Genomic DNA, 23,263 nt, shown 5'->3' with positions numbered 1-23,263 from the left:
TAAAATATTTATGTAATCCAACCTAGTTCTATTCTTTTATATTTCCATTTTAAGAAAGAAGCATTTACCTTCATTTCAACAAACCTGAATCTTGCCTATGGATACTCTGTATCAAGTTTGGTTGAAATTAAATCAACACAGTGGTTCTTGAAAAGAGGTGGAAAATGTTAATAAATGGACAACAGAAAAATTTGATCAGAAAAGCTTTTCAGCGTAAAACATTGGCATTGAAAATTTGAATAAACATGATCAAACAGTTAAAGGTAACAAAATAAAAGACATGGGATCTTTGATTTAAAAAAAAAACAAAACATAATTCTCATTTCTGCATCTTGAATTAAAAAAGGATAAATATCACAGATAGAAACATATCATAAACAACATGGATTAATTACACATTGACAAAATTCATAAAACAAAATTTCTAATTCAATCATCAAAGGAAAAATGAAACTTTGTTCCTGAGATATAGACATACACGTTTACATCACAAGCAAGCATGAATGTATTTTGTAGGCAATAAATCAAATTTACATACATTGTATATACATGTATTATCAAATTGTTTTGGCAATATATGTTCAATTTTTATTTTCTGTAATTCTCTTCAAGGTGGCAAAACTCATGATGCTCCCATTTTTGGAACAAAACATTTTTTTTCATAGCTCAAATTCTTTAAAACACATATTATTAATCACCGGAATCAATGTTCTGACTTTCTGCTCTGTACTTATTTCCATACCATTAAACGTATCTGGTCTTTCTTTCCTATACTAAGAATGTCTTTTCTTCTGTTCTTTGTGGAAACAATAGCAATATACATAAATTTTTTAATAACTACGACAACTCCTACTTCTAGCACATGTTTACCCTGAACCTTTTTGACTTGTGTTCTTAAATTATATAAAAGTCTCCATTTCTGATTTCCCATACTTGCACAAACATCTATCTATCTTTTACACACAAAGGGTTTGAACTTCCTGGTAAATTTAAATGATCTAGACACAAGTTTCCTTTTAATCTAATACTTTTTCATCTCCTCTGGAAAACTCCTGGCTATTATCAAACACTGCCAATACCTGTCCAAGAAGTTCTGTTACTATCACACCTGTTCTAATTCAATCCTATATTTCAGACATTCCATGTGTTATGAAGAATGTTGACAAAGTCCTCGTCTTTCTCAATGGCCAGACTAAGTCCTTCGTAATATTCCTCAAACTCTACATAAGACACACTCTCCTGTCTTGAGGAGGCTGTTACAGCCTCTAGGAAGGCCTGCACTGGGTTCATCCCGGGGACAACACCAGCTGCGGATGGGAAAAGAAATGAAAATGCCATCTCTATCACTCATTATTCAAAAAATAAAACACTGAAAACCCATATATTCATGTAGCTAATTATGTTTCAGGGATTTTCCACTACACTTTGGGAATTGGGCCTGGGACCTTGGAATTGGGTATTTGATGACATTTTATCAGTGATTGGAAAATTATATCACAAGACAATTTTCAAGAAATAAACACTCATTATGAATAAATTTGAGCTTTTATTTAATTATCAGAACCTTCAAACAAAGAGTACTTAGAGTACATTAATAAACACATCATTAGAAAAATTCCTCCTCAAATCTTAGAAATTCTATTGATTTCCGATTCCAGCTGTATCACGATTAATTTATTTATGAAAAAGGTTTTTGCAATTGGGAATGGGGCCTAAATTCACCTGTACATGGGGAAAATCCCTGTGGTTAGCTCTATAGATTATTATCATAACATGTGAATTAAATTGCTTCGAAGGTGGGGTTAAATATTGAGAGAGCATTGTCAAATTAATCATATTTCTTTTGACAGAAAATCTAATGTGTATTGCAGAATGTGCCAGAAAATCTGCATGTACATACCTGCTTGTGGAGGTGGGCGGAATTTACTGTTAAAGTATTTCCTGATGTCCATCACTGTGACTCTACCACTCTTACTGGAGTCTAACTTTTTGAAGGCCTAAATGAAATGAAGAGATTTTAAAATCTTAAAGTCAAATTCACCCAAACTACAGACCAGTACATGTACATAAATGCCAGCCCAATTAAGGTACGACCAAATATCATGAATGTAAACAATTTCCTAGCTACCAATGTATGAAGTAGGTTTAACAATATTTCCTGCCTTTTTTTACTTTGCAGACTACACATTCAACATATTAAGTATTCAATTATACAAAACTTTGATTTTTTTTTCACTTTTTTAACATTTCTACATTTCAAGCCCTAATTGTCAATCTTGCCTTTCTGACTTTAGACTTGCGATATTCATTCATCTGTCCTAGGACCTCCCTCATGTACAAACTGTAGTCTAATTCTCCTGTCTCGTCTACATCTAATGCTTCAAATATGGCATCCAGTAACTGCAATAAGATGAAACAAGCATTAAATTACATTTACACATGTTATTTATTCTTGCCAAAAACATCACTCATAAATGGTAAACAATATGACAAAAAATACACAGAAATGGAATCATACATGTATCTAACACCATGTACATGTATTTTTTCTGAGTAAGCAATTATTTACCATTAGAAATAATGAAGATTATATTCATTTCCTTTGTACCAGAACCTACTTTCTGTCCCCCTAGCTGTCCAAAAGAATGTCTAAAGTCACTTGATCAACGGAGACTCACATTTTTCATACACATTAAATGTAAATGAATACATAGAATATGAGTGTATAAAAATAAATCATGCAACTGATTTTTCTGTTAAAAACAATATTTATACAAGAAATCTAAGTCAAAAACCACATTGACAAAACAAACACGCTATGGAGATATAAATGGGTGAGACCATGTGACTTCCAGAAGTAAACAAACCCAGCTGAGGTCACCGTGATAAACACATGAAATTTCCATTTGACATACATGTATTTGTATCTATATAATGTTCCGAATTGCAGTTCATCCCTGTCAATTCCCTCAGGTACTCCCCTTTGTGTTTTTTTCTAAATGAATACCCTGCTTTTGGTCTCTTTTGAGTTCAGGTTTCCTTTTTTAAGCCCAGAGTCAGTTAGAGATTTGGGACTACCATGTGCTCATTTGACTTCCATTGTGTGATAAGTTTACAAAGCAAATGCACATGCAGAAACTTTGCATTCTCTCTAATTTTTGTGACCCAACAAAAATTACCTTTAAAAATTTATTGAATTATAATACCTTTTAAAAGAAACCAACTCTGAGAATATAAATTTATGAAAGTGGAAGCTCAAATTGGAGAATTATTTCTCACGAACAACCAGAAATATTTTTTTACCATAACAATCAGACCAAGCAACTTTAAAATAATGCTCATTGGTACTGAAAATACCGAAGAATAGACATTAGGAATTTTAAATGTCATTCACCTCGGGATCAAGATCTATGTGGAATGTGAACAGTCCTTTCTCCAGCTGGAACCTGTACATAACTCCGTCCCCCCTCTCATCTCTCTCCCTGTAGTACCGGCCCAGTCCTGTGTATGTCTTTATACCTCTCTTCTTTATCTTCTCTCGCACCTCAGCTACAAAAGCATACATTGAATATATTCATTTTTCTATATTAAATTAATATTATTCAATGAATCAAGCTTTATCATCCCCTAGCAATGAAGTTGGAGGGGACATAGTTACATGCTTGTGTGTGTGTTGGCGAGTTGGTGAGTGCATGCCCATAGACGGCTGGGAGGGGGGGGGGGGGGGGGAAGCACTTTTTTCCTATGTATTTTGCTATAATTATTTTTTCCATTTAGATGCTGGTTCCCCTCCCCCCCCCCCCCCTCCCCTCCCAACTTTTTGTTGCTGTAAGGTAGAGCACTGGAAAAATTCCAAGATTTGGACAGTATTTTTTAATATTATTCAATGAATCAAGCTTTATCATCCCCTAGCAATGAAGTTGGAGGGGACATAGTTACATGCTTGTGTGTGTGTTGGCGAGTTGGTGAGTGCATGCCCATAGACGGCTGGGGGGGGGGGGGGGGGCAGCACTTTTTCCCTATGTATTTTGCTATAATTATTTTTTCCATTTAGATGCTGGTTCCCCCCCCCCCCCCTCCCAACTTTTTGTTGCTGTAAGGTAAAGCACTGGAAAAATTCCAAGATTTGGACAGTATTTTTTTCTTCTTAGATACCTCCCCCCCCCCCCCCCCACACACACACACACACACACTTTTTGAACAGTTCAGGTTTTTTTTTTTTTTGCTTGTCAGATTTTTTGGGGGGACTTCGGACATCCCCCCCCCCTTTTGAAATCATTGCTACGGGCCTGGAGTGTATGTGTAATCATGGAAGTTACTCAAAATAAATTATAATGGGATAGATTTGCTCTACTGCATAGGGATGCTCTGCTTTGAGGTGTCATTGTTAACATTGTGACTGCTTGGATTAAGATGTGGCAACAATAGGGGGTTAAAATATATATTGGATAGGAAGAATATCTACATGTATTAAAACTTCTTCTACAGTAAAGCTGGGGCAAAAGTCCTTGTAAAAAATTAAGCATTTTCATGCACTTCATAAATCATGACCCCTAGTAGATAAGTACTGGGCTAAAATTGGGGGTAAAAATTTTCCATGCAAAGATTAACTTGCAAACAAATGATATTTCATTTATTCACCTTGTACAGCAGCCACCACTTTCTGTACATCTGCATCAATGGACTTCTGAAGACCTTGTCTGTAGGTGGTTGGCATATCACTAGCACTACAAAAATATTTGTAAATCAATATTACCCAATTTTATTTTTTTAAGAGATGACCAGAATTTTTTGACAAGATTTTGCTAAAATTTAGCAGGGTTTAATATTTTAAAACATGAAGGTTGAAGAAACCATTTTCAAAAGACTGCTGTCAGTCAGAAGTGTGCACATTTGTAAGCACATTTTTTTGTATGTTCTGCCTAAGCTCATTACTGTAAATTTACTACATTTGGCTGTGTACTCTACTTAGCGCCTTTCATGGAAAACAGCTTCTGCTTAATCAAGTACATATACAGTGCTAAATGTCTTGTGTGTGCCATCATAAGATACCCACGGGCGATCTTGTCTTGTACTTATCACCCGCGGGGAAACTCGCTAAAATCTTGTCGTTTATTACATTATGCAAATTTATTGATTATAAACAACCAATCAGAAAGTTGGAACTCCTCAATTTTGAATGTACATTCAGAAGTTTGCTATTTATGGTAATACTGTGAAATTGTTAAAACATGCGAAATTTGTTTTAAAACGATAAAAAACACATAGTACATGTACATGTCACTGCCAGGCATTAAATACCTTTCAGGAATAATATAGGAGTACCTTTCTCAAACTGCTAAATGCACAGGCGTGCTAACATGGAAAAGCGTACATACATATATAACGTAAACTGTGATGCGTTGATATGCCATCGCGATTCTGTGCAGCAGCCAATCAAATGACCCACGCATATTAATTACATACTAGGATATTTCAGTGAGTTTGCCCACAGGTGATAAAAGACGAGATCACCAGTGACTATCCGATGATGTGTGCATATTTTACATATATATCATATATTCAGAAAGCATTGAATCAAATCTATGCTAACTTGTTCAAAAATCAATTTCCGCCAAATATTGAACCTGCTAAATATAATACCTTCACAGTATATTTTCAATTATACATCCCGACACTTTGTACGTTAGGGATGTGCGATTTTAACGGTAAACCGGTATGTCGTGATTTTTAATTGTGTGATACGTATTGTGATACGGAGACTAAAATACTGGTATTTAAGTACATTGTTAAAAATTCCAGAAATTATTCATTTTTTGTTCAGTCTTTCAAATTACAATTACAGGAAGTGTAAAGAATGTTGAAAACGGTAAAAGAAAGGCATCCTAGTATCCAAATTTGCTTGATCTTACGTAAATAAAAAATGAAAAAAAAAGTGAAGTTATGTTTTTCCACCATATTTTTAGGAAAAAATTATGAATATTCATCTAAAATCATTGTAAAATTGCTTGTAAAAATATCATGATATTATCGTGATATTTTGGGGAAAAATTGTGATATATCGCGATATACGAAATTTTTGGTGATACCCATCCCTATTGTACGTACATGAGTTCCTGTTTTGCTGCCTCGTCCACATCTGTTACTCGGAAGTAAACATGGTCAGCTTTCTTCATGGTGTCTGGTAGAGAGTGCTGGCCCTCCGTGGAAATTATCAGATTTGCTCCCTATATATATATATATAATGTAATATGAAAACTCCATGGCCAAAGACAGAAAAATATTTCTATGGAGATTTTTTTAACATTTGTTATTAGATATGACATTTATAATTTGATTAATTTTATGAATAAATATTGATGCAACCACACTATTCTCAAGCATACATGTCAACTAAAAATGTCAATCTCTATCCCTAATAATTATACCAGAAAACTAATTCACTAGAAGCAATATTAATATAAGTGCTTGATGAAAATTTAGATGGAATGTAACTCTGAAATAACTTGAGGAGAATATGCAAAAGTTATGTTTTCGAAAGACCATACTGTGAAATTGACTGCAGAGAATATTTTAGTGATGTGAAATAGTCATGTCCACTTGCATCTATAGAGACTTACAAGTAATTTAACATTTTCTGTGCGAGGCATTAATTTTTTTTTTTTTGGAAAATTAATCACTCATAAGAAGTTTCTATCATACTGTAATAGGTAAGATTTCAAAATATACAACACCTGGATTAGACAAGCTTCAGTGTATAAATGTTTTATTTTACTTTTTGCAATTCAAAGTTCCTGGAATGAAGCTAAATAAAGGTTCACCATATCCCTGTTCAATCATGTAAAAACTTCAATTCTAATGCAACTGCTTTGTAAAATGAATTTTGATTAGCTAATGCAATGATGTTTAAGGTAGTTAAATGAGTATTAACGAGAGTGAAAACTTTTGATTGTGATGTCATAATAGAGCGAAGCAAAAACACAACACTCTGTGACGTATTTCATATAACAAAACCCAACAAAATAAGACATAAACATCAAACAAAAGGCATAAATTGCATTAGAATGGGAATAACTATCTTCTAATTTAGTATTTGCCACAGTAAATGCTGATTTAACAGTCGCAAACATCCGTTTTACTTGCTCCGCTTACGCGTCACCTGTAAAACTCAGTTTGCAACCATTAAATCAGCATTAACGATGGCAAATACCAAACTAGAAGATAATTTAACACTAATGATTTTTCAAAACAATCTGATTTATAATTAAAATGCAAACAATTTTTGCATAGCTTACAGAGCAAAATTTGACAAAAATTGGCCTTTTAATTTGACAATTTCATAAACAAATAATAGGCAATAATATCCCAATCACAGTTATCTTCTCTTATAAGAGTATCAATGAACCTTAAATACACAATTTGAATTCATCTTATTTTGTGTGAATTTTATAAAGGAACAGCAAAAACTGCATGGTCTTAAAAATTACTGTTTATATCAATTACTTACTGAGTATATATCTAACAGTGTGTATGGCTCATTCTTTCTGCCTCCTGTCAGGTGCTTGTATTTCCCTCTCTTTATTAAGGGCAATGCTTTAGCACTAAAAATAGAGAATCAGGGGAAACAGATATAATTTTTAAAAATCAGTATAAAATCTTGATTTTTTTTCTTTAATATCTTCATCCAACAAAAATTCTTTGTCAATGAAATAATTTTTTTTTGTATATTTATTGATCTTTCATATTTTTTGCTTTTTTAAAATTTTGGTTATTATTTTTTTTTTACTTTAACATGTGTACCATTACTCTCAATTTCAAAATCAATTTTTTAAACAAATGATATCTTTTCAAAGTTATAAATAAAAAAAAAAATTAATGCTACACTAACCTTTTACCAAACTGTCTAAATTCATATATTGTGAGTGTGTTGTCTACATGGAAATAAAAACCTGTTAACTCTCTTAAAGCATCATGCCCATTTCTACAATCAAAATAAAATACATGTACACATTTATCTTTTCATACTGTTCATGAAAGTAGAATACACACATGAAGTGATTTGGATTGGAATGCAATTTCATAGGAAAGAGGGCCTAAAAGTTAAGAAAACTAAGGGCTAATTCAATGGAATAAGAGGAGATGCAGATAAAAGAAGGGTACCTCTCGATATTATAGAAAGAATGGCAGCATCTATGTTTTGCTATTGGAAATCCGACATATGTGTCTGATCAAAAAGTAAAATAGGAGGTCACAAATGCACTATGTAACAAAAATTCTGTAAGTTTCATTAAATTTCATTCGGTGGTATAAGAGGCGTTGCGGATAAGAGATGTGTACCCCAAAGTGTAATGGACGGACGTGCAGCTAGACGAACGGACGGATACCCCCATCACTATACACCCCCTGCTTTTCAAGCGGGGAGTATAAAAATGTATTCTTTGATATTACTTAGAAAAAGAATCTTTTAAGTATGGTCAATGCCTTAATCTTACCTTGTTAGAATTCTAGCACCAAATCGGACCCGTTTTGACAATAAATTTTCTGTGGCAGTGGCACTGGTTCTGACTCTATATTAAAATATATTTATAATATATTATACATTATGCAATATAAATATTACTAAGATTTGAAGAAAAAAAATTGTTTTCTTTTTGTTTTTTTAATCTAATTTTTTTTTTTAATTTATTAATATCATTTTTTTTTTTTTGTGAATTAAGTACAGTTCTGTGTAAAAATCATGCAAAGGGTGATATATGAGGGTTCTCAGAATTTGATGATTTTCCACACATAGTTTTCTTTTGCCCTATGAAACATGTATGCAAAAGGAAAAATGTTTTGATTCACGGTTACCATGGAAACATAGGTAGAGAAATTTCCCTAGCAACCAGCCAGTTTTCAGCTTCGATGGACTAAAAAATCTCGTATCTTTCAGGCTCAAATTAAATGTAAATACTAAAAGAATTTCTTTTTCATTGCTGTTATTCTCAAGATAATGATCTTAACAGTTTTCACAATCAAAAATATAGAAATAAGATTTAAAGATATATCTGTGATAGATGTGGGAATATATGCATGTTTTTCCTTTTTGCTGACTCAGCATTTTCCTTGATTTTGGAATTATTCAATGCCTAATTACTCCAGTGATGGACCTCATACAGACATCCTGTGTATATAACATAAAAGTAGAGGATTTTGTCTTTCAGAATTTGAATTCAGAAGCGTATAATTTTTTGACATTCCTATCCGTTGCCTAGCAACAAAAATGGATGTTTTGATGAATAAAAAGAGAAAAAAATGTAAAATGCTAAAGTCATAAATCACATAATTTGTTGTCTTTGAATACTCAAAACATATTTTACAATAAATTGAACTTTTTGAGACCTCTCTGCAAACTATGGAATGTTTTACAATTTGTAATCTCCATGGTAACAACAATTTCCCCTTAGCAACACATCAAAGAATAATAATTTTAGCATCTTCACATACCTGTGTTAAGGATTTTTCAAAGCATGCTGTAAAATTGTGATTAGGCAAATTTTACAATGCAATTAGCATCTTATAAAATTCTATTTTTCACTTGATTTTTCCATGGCAACGATTCTGAGCACATAGCAACCAATGTATCCTATGTAGAGTTAAGAGTCATTCTTTGTAGGAATTTCAATTGTTTTGATACTCAGAGTCAAGATTACTGGACATTGACATGTAAAATCATTGCTGGTGCAAAATATACATAAATATATACATTTGCAATCAAGATTTAAAAATTCATACGAAGAATGTTACCATGGTAACGGGTATAAACATTTTTATTTATATCATTTCAGCTTTATTTCTTCATTTTTCTTCAGAGCTTTCTAAATTAAAAAAAACAAGATACCCCCGTATGGAAACTTATAGCAAAGGTTAAACTTTCTCAAATGCAAATCAAATATGTTGGTACCCAAAGTAAGGTCTTGTCTCGAGGAATATACCTGTGAAATATGAGAGCCCTAGCAGCAACCATTGAATAGATATGGAAAAGGTTAAAGTTTTTCAAAAGTAAGTCAAACATCAAGGTCAAGGTCAAAAGGTACAAAATAATGGTGCCTAAGGAAAGGCCTTCTCACAAGAATTATACTGGTGAAATATGTAAGCTGAAGCACTAATCGTTCAAAAGTCATGACCAAGGTTTATGTTTTCCAAAAGAAGGTCAAACTCCAAGGTCAAGGTCAATTGATTACAATTGTTGGTTTCCAAAGAAAGGTATTGTCACAAGGATTACATATGTGAAGTATGAAAGCCCTAGCACCAATTGTTCAAAAGTTATGGCCAAGGTCAAAGTTTTTCAAAAGTAGGTCAAACTCCAAGGTCAAGGTCAAAGTTGTTGCTATCCAAAAGAAGGACTTGTCGCAAGGATTACATATGTGAAGTATGAAATCCCTAGCACCAACGGTTCACAAGTTATGGCCAAGGTTAAAGTTTCCCAAAAGTAGGTCAATCTCCAAGGTCAAGGTCAAAGGATCAAAGTTGTTGGTATCCAAAGGAAGGTCTTGTCACAAGGAATACACATGTGAAGCATGAAAGCCCTAGCACCAATTGTTCAAAAGTTATGGCCAAGGGTTAAAGTTGGGTAAAATTGTGTAAAACTAGGTCAAACTCCAAGGTCAAAAAGTCAAATATGGTGGTACCCAAAGAAAGGTCTTGTCACAAGGAATACACATGTGAAATATGAAAACCATAGCTCCAATCAAAGCTATGGGCAATGTTCAAGTTTTTGCTGAGAAACAGACAAACATTTAAACAGACAAACAGACAGACGGACGGACAGGGCAAAAACTATATACCCCCGAATCTTCGATACGAGGGCATAAAAAAGAAATATACAAGCACGGGTTTTCATGTTTTGAAAAAAAAAATATTAATGCACTTCTTTAATTTTTATTTCATGAATGAAATAAATTCATTTTTTTTTTATTAAAGTATTTTATAAAATGAATTTTCGCATTTTGGCATAGTTAATTTTTTGCTATGCTTGTACCAGAAAATTGAATCTGATATGGGATTACTGTGGGGCAAATTCTACTCTAGAGTCTGTTTTCCGGGGGAAAGATTTTATTAAGGATTCTTCAAAGCATGCTGTAAAATTGTGATTAAGAAATTTTACAAAGCAATTAGCATCTTATCAAAGTTTTATTGTTTACTTGATAAACCCATGGCAACGATTCTGTGAACATAACAACCAATGTAATCTATGAAGAGTTGAGAGTCATACTCTAAAGCACTTCAACAGTTTGTAGTAACGTTCCAGTGTCACTTGCTTATGGTGTTTATTCGGTATTCAAGAGCTTGCTCTGAGTACGATCAATTTTTAAAGCGAGGCATGCTACTCACTGATAAGTTGATGTTACAGGGATTTCAACAACCTTATTTAAAGTTGGTATTTCGTAAATTTTATGGTCGTTATAATGATCTTGTCAGCAAATATATCCTGTCATTGGGTCGTATTTGGATGACTTGTTTCATACCAATTGTTAGGCCTTTGTTTTTATACTGAATGGACTACGAAAAGTTCCGTCATCCTGATAAATACATAGGGCTAACGGCGGGTGTGACCGGTCAACAGGGGATGCTTACTCCTCCTAGGCACCTGGTCCAACCTGTGTAATTTCCAGGGGTCCGTGTTTTATGCCCTCTTCACATATTTGTAATGTTTATGGATTTTATGAGATCGATCACTGTTCGTTACCTCCACCTTCTGTACAGGTGAACTTACTGAAATGGTCCAATCAATGCGAAACTAGAAAATAAAATATGAAGAGACAAACAAAAGACCATCTGTGAATTTCTACATATGTAAATCTGAGGGCTATACATTTCTATCTTTATCATGATTGTCAAACCTAATCTTGGTCATTGGTTTAAAGAAACATAATAAACTTCAGCTAATTATCTGCAGGCATAGCAAAAGAAAAAAAAAGATTTGAAATTTTTATTATTGAACTGAGCAGTGAATAAAAGGATTTTTTACATTCAAGGTACTAATACAAGTACTTTCATAAAAGTGGGTCAGTCAGCAATAAACTTGAATTGATTTGTCAGTCAATCAGCTCTACAGCCAAACATTTAAAAAAAGTAAATTATTAGAAATTTTTCATTTGAGCATATTTTAATATGATCTACATAAATATATTAGGCAGCAGGCATTGTCTATAATTATAGCCTTGTTTTGACAATTAGAAACTAAGTCTAATAGCTATAACTTTTGTATCAAGAGGCCCATTGGCTACATAGCTCACCTTAGCACTTGGGCTTAAGAAAAACAGAACAGAGTTCAGTATTGAAAACTTAAAGATATTGGTCCAAAATTATTTGACAAAACAAAGGCCTAACTATCTAAAGATGCTTCCATATCTATTTACCTAATCATAGCTTTACAAGGTTTTCCCTATACATTCGATCTTCTATCGTGGTCCTCACCCTAAGCCCGGTTACATTTGATTTCGACAAACGTAAAATTTCCACTAAGGATGCTTCTGAATTAAAGTGACTAATTGTGGCTTTGCTGTTTTTAAACTTTTCTTTATATAGTAAAACATGCTTATATCGAAGTACCAGGGATAGACAATTTTAATACATTATAAGTTTATCTTATGGGTAGTGTCCATCACATGTGTGAGATTAAACTAATTACCTTTAATCTCAAACTTGTGGTAGATACTGCCCATAAGATAAACTTATGTTTTATCCTTGCCGAATGCGTATGCTTTATAGATAGCACTTCCTGTTTTGACACAATCCCATGCTTAAGACGTAAAATTTTCAAAACTTTTATTTTTGAAAGTTCTTGCATTTAACGTAAATGATAATGAGCAAACATTTTGTTAAAAACAAGAAAGCTCTCGTTTTACCTCAACGAAATTTCATTTTTTTTTAAATTGACTACTGTAAATATGAATGTTAACCCCATTCCCCACACCACCAACACGTTCTCAAAGGAAACATTAGGCCTATCAGTGAAGTTCGTGTTGCATGATTCATTTTACCATTCAGGAAAGTCTAGCCACTTTCATCAAGTTCGTGTTGCATGATTCATTTTACCATTCAGGAAAGTCTAGCCACTTTCATCAATACTTTCTTACATATTAAAACGTGTACAACTTCAAAATTAAAAGTTTGTATAAAATGAATCTTCAACAAATTGTCACGTATCTTTTAAAAGACTCAGCAAATATAATTCCGAGATTTCATATTTTGTATAGATTTACAAAAAAACCTTCAACATTTCAACGTTAACAATGCGACGTCATCAATTTACTCGTCGTCGATTTGGATAGAGATCAATTAACATCATTTTACAGGGATTATCTTAAATTTTTGTGAGAAAAGAAAATCTAATGAGATAACCAAAATATCTATAATTGTGCGATTAATAAAAACTATAGCTGTGTGACGTGGTACTTGCCTTATCCATGTCGTTTAAGTTGTGTATAGTCACTCGGAAAACATCGGGAATATACGCCATTTCAACTCATTTGATAAAGTACAGTACCAAATATTTTCTTAACCCACAGATCACTTACCTGTAAGCGTCATTTCATATATGAGCTCCTTATCTATAAGCATGTTTTTTTCTGTATTCCTTTGTATAACTTTGATCATTGTTGTGGCTCCACACTACCCCTAAGTGTTATGATTTGAACGAACTTGAATCTGCAGCTTCTGTATTATTATGAATATAATTAATGGATTTGTGGTCCTTGAGAAGATTTTTAAAGATATTTCCCATATACTTATGTATTCCTATGTAAGAAAATTCATTGCCTAATGTGGCCCAAACTTCCTCCCTCCCCCCATCCGGTCATGCTTTGAACAAACTTGAATCTACACTACCTGAGAATGCTTCCAAATAAATGACTAATCATGACTATACTGTTCTTGAAAAGAAGATTAAAAGAAAATCCTGTGTATTCCTATGTTAGACTTTGATCGCCTATTTTAGCCCCACTCTTCCCTTGGGGCTTATGATTCGAACAAACTTTAAACCTACCTACCTCCAAAAGTCATTTTTAACAAACTTGAATCTACGCTATCTGTGAATGTTTCCATATATGATTAATATTTTCTGACCCATTGGCTCTTCGGAAGAAGATTTTTAAAAGATGTCAATAATTTTTCACTAAATTCGTAATCATCTCCCGTTGGAAGAAAGCTTGACCCTTCATCTGGACAAACTTGAATTCCCTTAACTAAAGAACACTTTGTTGCTATTTGGTTGATATTTGCCCAGTAGTTCTTGAGAAGATGTCGAAAATGTCGAAAAAGTTTTCAGACGGACAGACAGACGGCAGTCTGACAGATGAACAGATCGATGGACGCCGGACAAAATATGATCGGAACCTTGAACCATCTGCTCTGGTAAGCAACAAATGGACCAAAGAAACTCGAAACCTGATTTGTAAGTCAACAATATCAAGAGACATACCAAAAATCAGCTCATTATCTACCGGTCTTGTAGAGTAAGATTTCCCCTCTAACCCCCCCGACAAAACTGGCTCAAGAGTAGGATTTCCCCCCGGAAAATTAACTCTAGAGTAGGATTCCCCCACGGATTAATGACTCTAGAGTAGGATTTTCCCCCACGAAAATCCCACATAAGATTCAATTTCCGGTACAAGCATAGGAAAAAGTGCGGAAAATTTACTATGCCAGAATGCGAACATTCATTTTATAAAATACTTTAATTAAAAAAATGAATTTATTTCTTTCATGAAATAATAATTAATGAAGTGCATTCATATTTTTTTTTTTTCAAAACTTGAAAACCCGTGCTTGTATATTTCTTTTTTTTTTAATTTAGAAAGATCAATGAGCTCTGAATGAAAATGAAGAAATAAAACTGAAATGATATAAACAACAAGAGGTCCATGGGCCACATCGCTCACTTGAGCACTGTGGCTTCGAAAAAAAGAAAGAATCAGTTCAGTATTGAAAAGCTTTAATGAATATGTGGTCCCATCCTACCCCTAAAAAGAGGGGGGGGGGGGGTATAATTTGAACAAAACTGAATCTACACTAACTAAAGATGCTTTCATATTTCTTTGACTAATTGTGACTTTTTTCATAACAAGTTTGAACTTTCATTATGGTCCCACCCTTCCCCCGGGGGTCATGTTTTCAACAAATCTGAATCTACACTATCTGAGGATGCTTCCATATAAATATGACTAATCATAGCTTTGCTCTTCTTGAGAACAAGATTTAAAAAAAAAAAAAAAAAAAATGTCCTATGTATCCCTATGCATAACTTTAATAATCAATTGTGACCCCTAAATATCCCCAGGGGGTCATGATTTTAATCAAATATGACTCTACACTACTTTAGGATACTTCCTAATAGTTCATAACCAATGATGGCTTTGGTGTTCTTGAGAAGACTTTTCCTATATATATTTTATGTAAAATTTTGATCGTCCATTGTGGACCCACCCTAAACTCGGGGGTCAGGATTTTAACAATCTTGAATCTACACTACCTGAGAATGATTCCACATGAGTTTCATCTTTCCTTGCCCAGTGGTTCTTGAGAAGGAGATTTTTAAAAGATGCCATTAATTTTTCACTAATTTGAAATTATCTCCCCTTGGAAGAGAGCATGGCCCTTTATTTGAACAAACTCGAATTCCCTTTACTCAAGGATACCCTGTGCCAAGTTTGGTTGAAATTGGTCCAGTAGTTCTGGAGAAGAAGATGAAAATGTGAAAAGTTTACAACGACAACAACGACAGACAACGGACAAATTTCGATCAAAAAAGCTCACTTGAGCCTTCGGCTCAGGTGAGCTAAAAATGTTTATACCCATTACCATGGTAACATTCTTAGTTTGAATTTTTGAATCTTGATTGCAAATGTATATATTTATGTATATTTTGTACCAGCAATGATTTTACATAACAATGTTCTGTAATCTTGATTCTGAGTATCAAAACAATTGAAATTCCTACAAAGAATGACTCTTAACTCTACATAGGATACATTGGTTGCTATGTGCTAATACTTGTTGCCATAGGAAAATCAAGTGAAAAATAGAATTTTATAAGATATTAATTGCATTGTAAAATTTGCCTAATCACAATTTTATGGCATGCTTTGAAAAATCCTTAACAACAGGTACGTGAACATGCTAAAATCGTTATTCTTTGATGTGTTGCTAAGGGGAAATTGTTGTTACCATGGAGATTACAGATTGTAAAACATTCCAAAGTTTGCAGAGAGGTCTCAAAATTTTCAATTTATTGTAAAATTTGTTTTGAGTATTCAAAGATAACAAGTTAGGTGATTTATGACGTTAGCATTTTACATTTTTTCTCTTTTTATTCATCAAAACATCCATTTTTGTTGCTAGGCAACGGATAGGAATGTTTAAAAATTATACGCTTCTGAATTCAAATTCTAAAAGACAAAATCCTCTGCTTTTATGTTATATACACAGGATGTCTGTATGAGGTCCATCACTGGAGTAATTAGGCATTGAATAATTCCAAAATCAAGGAAAATGCTGAGTCAGCAAAAAGGAAAAACATGCATATATTCCCACATCTATCACAGATATATCTTTAAATCTTATTTCTATATTTTTGATTGTGAAAACTGTTAAGATCATTATCTTGAGAATAACAGCAATGAAAAAGAAATTCTTTTAGTATTTACATTTAATTTGAGCCTGAAAGATACGAGATTTTTTAGTCCATCGAAGCTGAAAACTGGCTGGTTGCTAGGGAAATTTCTCTACCCATGTTTCCATGGTAACCGTGAATCAAAACATTTTTCCTTTTGCATACATGTTTCATAGGGCAAAAGAAAACTATGTGTGGAAAATCATCAAATTCTGAGAACCCTCATATATCACCTACATGCCTATTTTGCATGATTTTTACAAAGAACTGTACTTAATTAACTGATTTTTGTTTTAATCAATAGCCCTTGTACCTGGAGTCATGAAGATATCGATTACTTCCCCTTGCTCGCCTGGTATCGTTAGGGACTGGTGTTCGTATATTCTGTTCTGGGTCACTAATAACGGGCCTTAACAAAAACAAATTTTCCTTATCAGCAAGAATCTCAAGCACTTGAGATAAATCATAAGAAGAAATAAGTAAACATTCAAATTATGATTTCAACGGTAGTGGTTATAATAATAGAAATTTAAAGATTAAAAACAAATATTCTGGGGATTCTGACCCCTCCTGGAATTTTTAAACAATTAAATTTCTATGTAAAAGTAACTAAAAATGACCTTGGAACCCCCACCCACCCACCACCCTACTGCTGGAAACATAAAACTCTCTTAAAATGGTAAGGGGATCATATATCCAGTCATGTAACTGAAGGAAATTGACTAAGGAAAGTGTCTTCTCCTATACCCTCCTACCCCCAGAAAAAATTCTTGGATCCGCCCAAGTTTTGAATACTTTTGATTAACTTACTTGTAAAGTTGTAAACATTTTCTAATGTGTATATAACTACCTTGATAATTGGTCTATCATCACAGTTTCGATTAATTTCTGCTGCTTGTTAAATTCTATTAATTCTTCCTGGAAAACAATCCAATTTGGAAAATTAATAAAGGAATGTATTTAGTACCTTATCCAGCACTACATGTTTATATTACAAGACAATATAGAATTTTTAAAAGAAAAATAATCTTTCTTACGGCATCCATAATTTTCATCATCTGTTGTGTGGAGTAGGATTTTCTTTCTGCCCAGTTCTTGTCCAGGATATCCTCTGGTTCATCGTACCTGGCACTTTCTTTTTCTACCTCATCTCGAATCTCTCCATAAGTTTTGGGGTGAGACTTTTTTACAGCTGCGATTTCTTTGTGTACATCCTCCTATCAATTATAATTCCATTCAAAATTCTAAAATACAATGTACAATCTAACCTCATTATCTCAAACTCAACCGGAACAAGATTAATCTTTGAGATATCCAAGGATTCCAGATAACCTGGGTAAAAACATTAAAAGTAATGTGATCGGGACTGCCAACACACCTCAACACATCTCTAGTATTCAAGACATTGGTGTTTGAGATAACGAAGTTCAGCTGTATTAGAGACAAACCTTGGTCACAGACTGATTCAAGAACATATATTACTATATTTATTCACTCTGACAAATCCCAATAAATATTTGATATTACACACCTCTGTAGCAGACTGATTTTTGGCCCTATAAGATTGCTTCATGTCATCAGTATACTGTTGGTACATTTCTTTATATCGTTCCGAAGGAGGGGGTAAATCATCTGGACACGGGTTTTTGTCCCAAGCAGTGGGCTATAAATAAAACCATACAACATCATAATATTATTGATTAAAAACAGCCATTTGTATAATACAGATTTTTATGTTGGTAAAGGGTTTCATCCCAAACCCATCTGCCTACAGTCCAAGGGAGATAATTCAGAGGATCACACTAGATGCCAAGACAAAGACAAAACAGCCCTTTCCAGGGCAACCAAAAGTTATGTCAACTTGCCCTAATTTTTTTCATCAACGTGGGAGATTGCCATTAAAATTTGTATATGTCAAGCATACAATATGGACATTTAAATAGCCAGGACATGACAATCATGAAAGCTACTTGTACATGACAGTGTTTTCCCCAGGCCGTTTTTGCATAGCGATCCCCCGCCATGCATCACACATTGCCGCTATGCTTCCCGCTATGCATGAATTATTAAGGGTAGACTATGTTAAAAAGAAGATATACCGGTACTTTGAATGTTATCAGTTATTAATCTTTCAATAAAACAATTCAAATTACTAGAATCATAGCGTGTACTGTACACATGTTGCGCACCTGTAGTGAACTCGATGCGAATCGCGGTACAGGGTATGATGCAAAAATTGTCAATTTATGTTTATTGCAATTTACTGATATGTTACTAAGTATTAAGCTTTTATTTGATTAAAAATATTTATAAGCATGAAAAATTTATTAATTGCTGTCAGATAGTACACACAGTGAAAGTAATACACTTTTTAATGCACATGTGGGTTTTTCCAACATCCACAGGTCATTCTATAAATAGCATTGATGTTCCGACATAAAAAAAAAAACACATAATTTTAAAGTCATTTTTTTTAGCCTAAATATGCCTAAAAAATAAACATGTCAAATAAATATTATCATTGTTTATTTACTGTATGAACTATGGGCAAATACTTCGTTCAAGCGCACATGCTTGACCCACATTCAACAGCTTGCGTTGAATAGAAAAAAATCAGAAACCAATGTACTAAATATGTTGTCACAGTATTTACATGTAAGCAATGGTGCTACATAGTGTGCACCCTTTTTGTTTAAAAAAGACTGCATGTAAAAGTAGGGACATCCACAAAAAAATGTACTAAATAAAAAAAGGGGGGATCACTAGGGTCCTATTCACTTTGTAGAAAGCAAGAATAACACAGCACATGATAAAAAGACCGTTGCTTTAGAGGAAAATAAAATAGAACATTTTTTTGTGATTAGGTCTATTTTTATAAAAGAGAACTTAATTGTTTAGCTTTTTTAAACATGAAATTGACAATATATTCAAAATATATCATTTAAATTAAAAAATATATATATAAATGAATGATGCATTTTTATTTTTCATTTTAATATAAATTCAGATATATGCACAAGTAACTCAATGAGACACACCATGCGCTGTCAATTCAGCAAAATTCCCCCCATGCATTAAAAATTTTATGGGGGAAACACTGCATGTCTGTATAGTATATGCACACCTTTGTTTAATAAATATAACTGGAGTTAATTTAATTTTAGATAGTAATATTTTCTGAAACTGAAAGAAGATTCTACCACAGGACTTAAAACATAAGGTACATTTAGTAAGATACTGTAAATCACTTTCTATTTGTGAAAAACTATTTTCACACGAGACCATTTGGTGATCTAGCTACAGTACCTGTTTTTCTTTGTGTACTTTCACTTTTTGTTTGTTGTCGTCAGTGTATCCAAAGTAAAGACCAGGAACACTATCTGGTCGTACACTTTTGCCGCTCTGTGGCTGAAAAAGGAAGTGAAAGAATAATTTACTTGTATTAAATTTCAGGTAACTTTTTGGAACAACAATAATAGGCTTTGCTCGTTTTGCCTTATCTCCTTGTACTAATCTTTCCCAAGCTCTAAATAGAAAACCACATTTATTTCTCTCTGTATACACTAACTAATAAAAAAAATGGAAAAAACATATTTGCATTGTGTTAATATTTTACACCTTATGAATTGTCTTTGCCAAGTCATATTCAGTTGAACTTTGATGTGGCAAACATCAATCTCTTGAATACCATGGATACATCCAAACAAGCTGCAAGTCCCAGCCTCTGTTTTCTTAATCTCAACATGTCATATCCTTGGACATTTAAAAAATTTTCTTTGTCTTGTTTAATTCTGTATAATGAGGTTTGACTCTACCTTATTTGCTGTCCTGCTTGAAGTTCTGTCCATGTTGTATCTAGCTGATGAACAAGGTGTACCCCAACTGCAAAAATGAGAAGTCTATAATTTTCCAACAATGAAATTGATTTTTGCATATTAACAACCTAGTGATGTAAGCAAATTTAATAAATTTTTATTACTCAAAGAAATTTTCAGTTTTTACGACAAGGTTTTATAGACTCATGATAACAGTTACTATAAACTTTTTCCCAAAATTTGTCCACACCAAATAAACATGCAGTAAGAATTTTTCCCAGGTCTTACTCTTATTTGACAAAAGTTTAGATACATTGTCATTCTTTTATGCTTCATCTCCTGATTCTAAAAATCTCTGACTGTTTTTGTTAATATGAGCTATGGCTTCTTATTGAAGAACAGTTTACTAAATCTCACACCTTATAGTAGACACCCCAGATCTCCCTGTGTCTGGATAATCTATCATTTCTATTGGTTTGGACACTGTGTGCTCTTCGTGCTGGAAAGCCTTAAGATTCAGAGCAGGTACCCTGTCAATATAAAAAAAAAAATTTCAAACATATCTCAATATTTTATCATTTTCATCTCTTTTAAAAAAGGGATATCATTTCTTCATATTGCTGTCGTTTCTTCATATTTTTTATCGTTCTCTATACATCGAACTTCAAATTGGTATTCAAAGATTGCCAAGCTCACTTCAAGGAATGTGCCAGTGTTACCAGCTAAACATATTAAGGCAAATCTCATAACAAATCCCAAGAAAAATAACCATTCAAGTTTGGTTCGGATAGACTCCCAAAACTCTACCCTGGTCATTCATGTGGAAAATATAAGTCTGGTAGTGTGCATCCCTAGATGCATCATCCCTGTAAGTTTGGTTGAGGTAGGGTTTATGGATATTTGGGAATAGAGCTACTCTTAACCTGGTCACTCTACCAAAAAATGTAGGTCAGATCCAGCATCAGAAGCAAGTCTTATACTGTCCAGTGTCAATCCCTACATTCATCAACCATGCTACGTGTAGTTTGGTTCACCTAAGGCTTACAGTCACTCATCTGGAAAATGTAGGTCACATCCAGCATCTGAAGCATTCTGAAAGTGTATATTCCTAGATGCATCATCCCTGCAAGTTTGGTATATGTAAGGCTTATAGTTGCATGAACTCTGGATGTAGTTGCATGTAAATCTGGACCAAAAACTTTCATATGGAAAATGTAGGTCAGGCCAGCATCTAAAGCAAGTCTGGTAACATACATCCCTTGATGCATCATTCATGCTAGTTTGGACCAAGTAAGACATATAATTACTTAGGAATGGACTTGTTCCTAAAGACGCCAATGCCAACACCATTGCTGGGGTCATAGCACAAGCTCATCTTGACTTTGTCCAGTTGAGTTAGGAATATAACATCTTCTTTTCAAATTCCACAATAAAATACCTTACAATACCAAATTAAAGAGTCTTTAAATTCTAATCTAGAGATCCATACCCAACTGGTCTGCTGTCTGGCCTACTGGGAGGTTTATCATCAGGCTTACTAATAGGTTTCTCCTCTCCCTGCAAAAAATGTAATAACTAGTACAAACAAAACTTAACAAATACAAGTATGAAGTCTGCTAGATTATAGATTATATATATGCACTTTCATTAAAAAGAAAGGTTCACCATCTTACTATTACAATGCACTTAATTTCATTGATTCCTTTCACATTCTTCAAGGTTTAATACCTCCTTTTGTTGGAGCAACTAATTTTTTTTTCCACTATCATGACTATTGATGTATCTTTTGTAATTTTTTGTACATTTTCTTTCTTGGCATAGGCTGGGGCAACATGGAAAACATTTGAACTTAAACACATTGTAAATTGAATTTATCATTTGTCAGAAACGGTCCCATAAATTAAGTTGGACATGTTATAGGACCGATAACAGTAACATACACTGGTTTACCCTAGACTGCCTGTCCACCCCCACCCCTCCCATCCCACCCCCCGAGCCCAAAATGAGAACCATCGACTACAGAACTAATAACGACCCTTACAGTTATGGGATTTCTGTTTACTGTTGGCTTTGCGCTTGGTGGTCTTCCACTTCCAGGTCGATTCCGTGCACTACCTGGAATAGCTCGCTCATGATTTCTTGGTGTTGGTGAACCATGAACCATAAAATCCATATCAATCTGTAAAAAAAAAATATATCAACATATTTACATATTTAACATGTTTACATGTTCAGTAATTTTTTTTTTCCTAAAAAGGCCTTTAAAGGTAAGCATGCACTGCCTTTTCATCAGCTGTTATTGTTTAAACAAAATACAAGTATGGATCAAAATTTACGATAGCTTTTTTGGTCTACAGATTATTTAAGAGCATAACTCCAAACAAGAAGGCGGTTCCATCTGTTACTGTGTTATGCATGTCACTAGATCTTTCCAGAACCACATAAAATTACAATATTGGCGATGAGAAAATTGTGACATCTTTTCGTTAGATTTACAGTTCAGATTAACGAAAGGGTAAAACTTTAGGGTATACTAAGCTATACCTACTATAGGGTGACTTATTTTAATTTATTAGACAAGTTTCATACCTTGATGTTTACAGTTTGCTCAGCAACCTGAAGCGGAATTTCAAAACGTTTTATTGATCTAGCCAATTAGTACCTAAAAGTGAAAGTCGTCATGTTAAATTCCGGAAAGCATATTTTTTGGGGGCTTTTTATTTATTTTTTCCATTATCCTTTCAACTCAAGTTCAGAAACATAAAATTTACTGTCTCTTAATATTATTTTGTCT

At 33.5% G+C, this 23,263-nt stretch overlaps 1 protein-coding gene across 1 annotated transcript; it reads right to left on the bottom strand.

Annotated features, from left to right (window-relative positions):
* Nucleotides 1-402: 402 nt before the first annotated feature.
* LOC133178512 (calcyphosin-2-like) lies at nt 403-23,118 on the bottom strand. The gene is made up of 19 exons (XM_061313201.1): nt 23,059-23,118; nt 22,511-22,648; nt 21,959-22,026; nt 20,889-20,999; nt 20,470-20,536; nt 19,961-20,062; nt 18,186-18,317; nt 17,692-17,871; nt 17,505-17,572; nt 16,968-17,063; nt 8,493-8,567; nt 7,889-7,981; nt 7,508-7,601; nt 6,109-6,227; nt 4,642-4,727; nt 3,395-3,549; nt 2,281-2,400; nt 1,901-1,997; nt 403-1,307 (listed from the first exon to the last, which is right to left on the bottom strand). Exons 2-19 carry the CDS (start codon nt 22,640-22,642, stop codon nt 1,132-1,134), a joined length of 1,971 nt encoding a protein of 656 aa, XP_061169185.1. The 5' UTR covers nt 22,643-22,648; nt 23,059-23,118; the 3' UTR covers nt 403-1,131.
* Nucleotides 23,119-23,263: the final 145 nt, after the last annotated feature.

Source organism: Saccostrea echinata, unplaced genomic scaffold (assembly GCF_033153115.1).
Source record: "Saccostrea echinata isolate AGI-Se365-2 ecotype Australia unplaced genomic scaffold, CSIRO_AGI_Sech_v1 ptg000003l, whole genome shotgun sequence".
Classification (NCBI taxonomy): domain Eukaryota; kingdom Metazoa; phylum Mollusca; class Bivalvia; order Ostreida; family Ostreidae; genus Saccostrea; species Saccostrea echinata.
The sequence above is the reverse complement of the archived record's forward strand: the minus strand, read 5'-3'. Positions and strand labels throughout refer to the sequence as shown.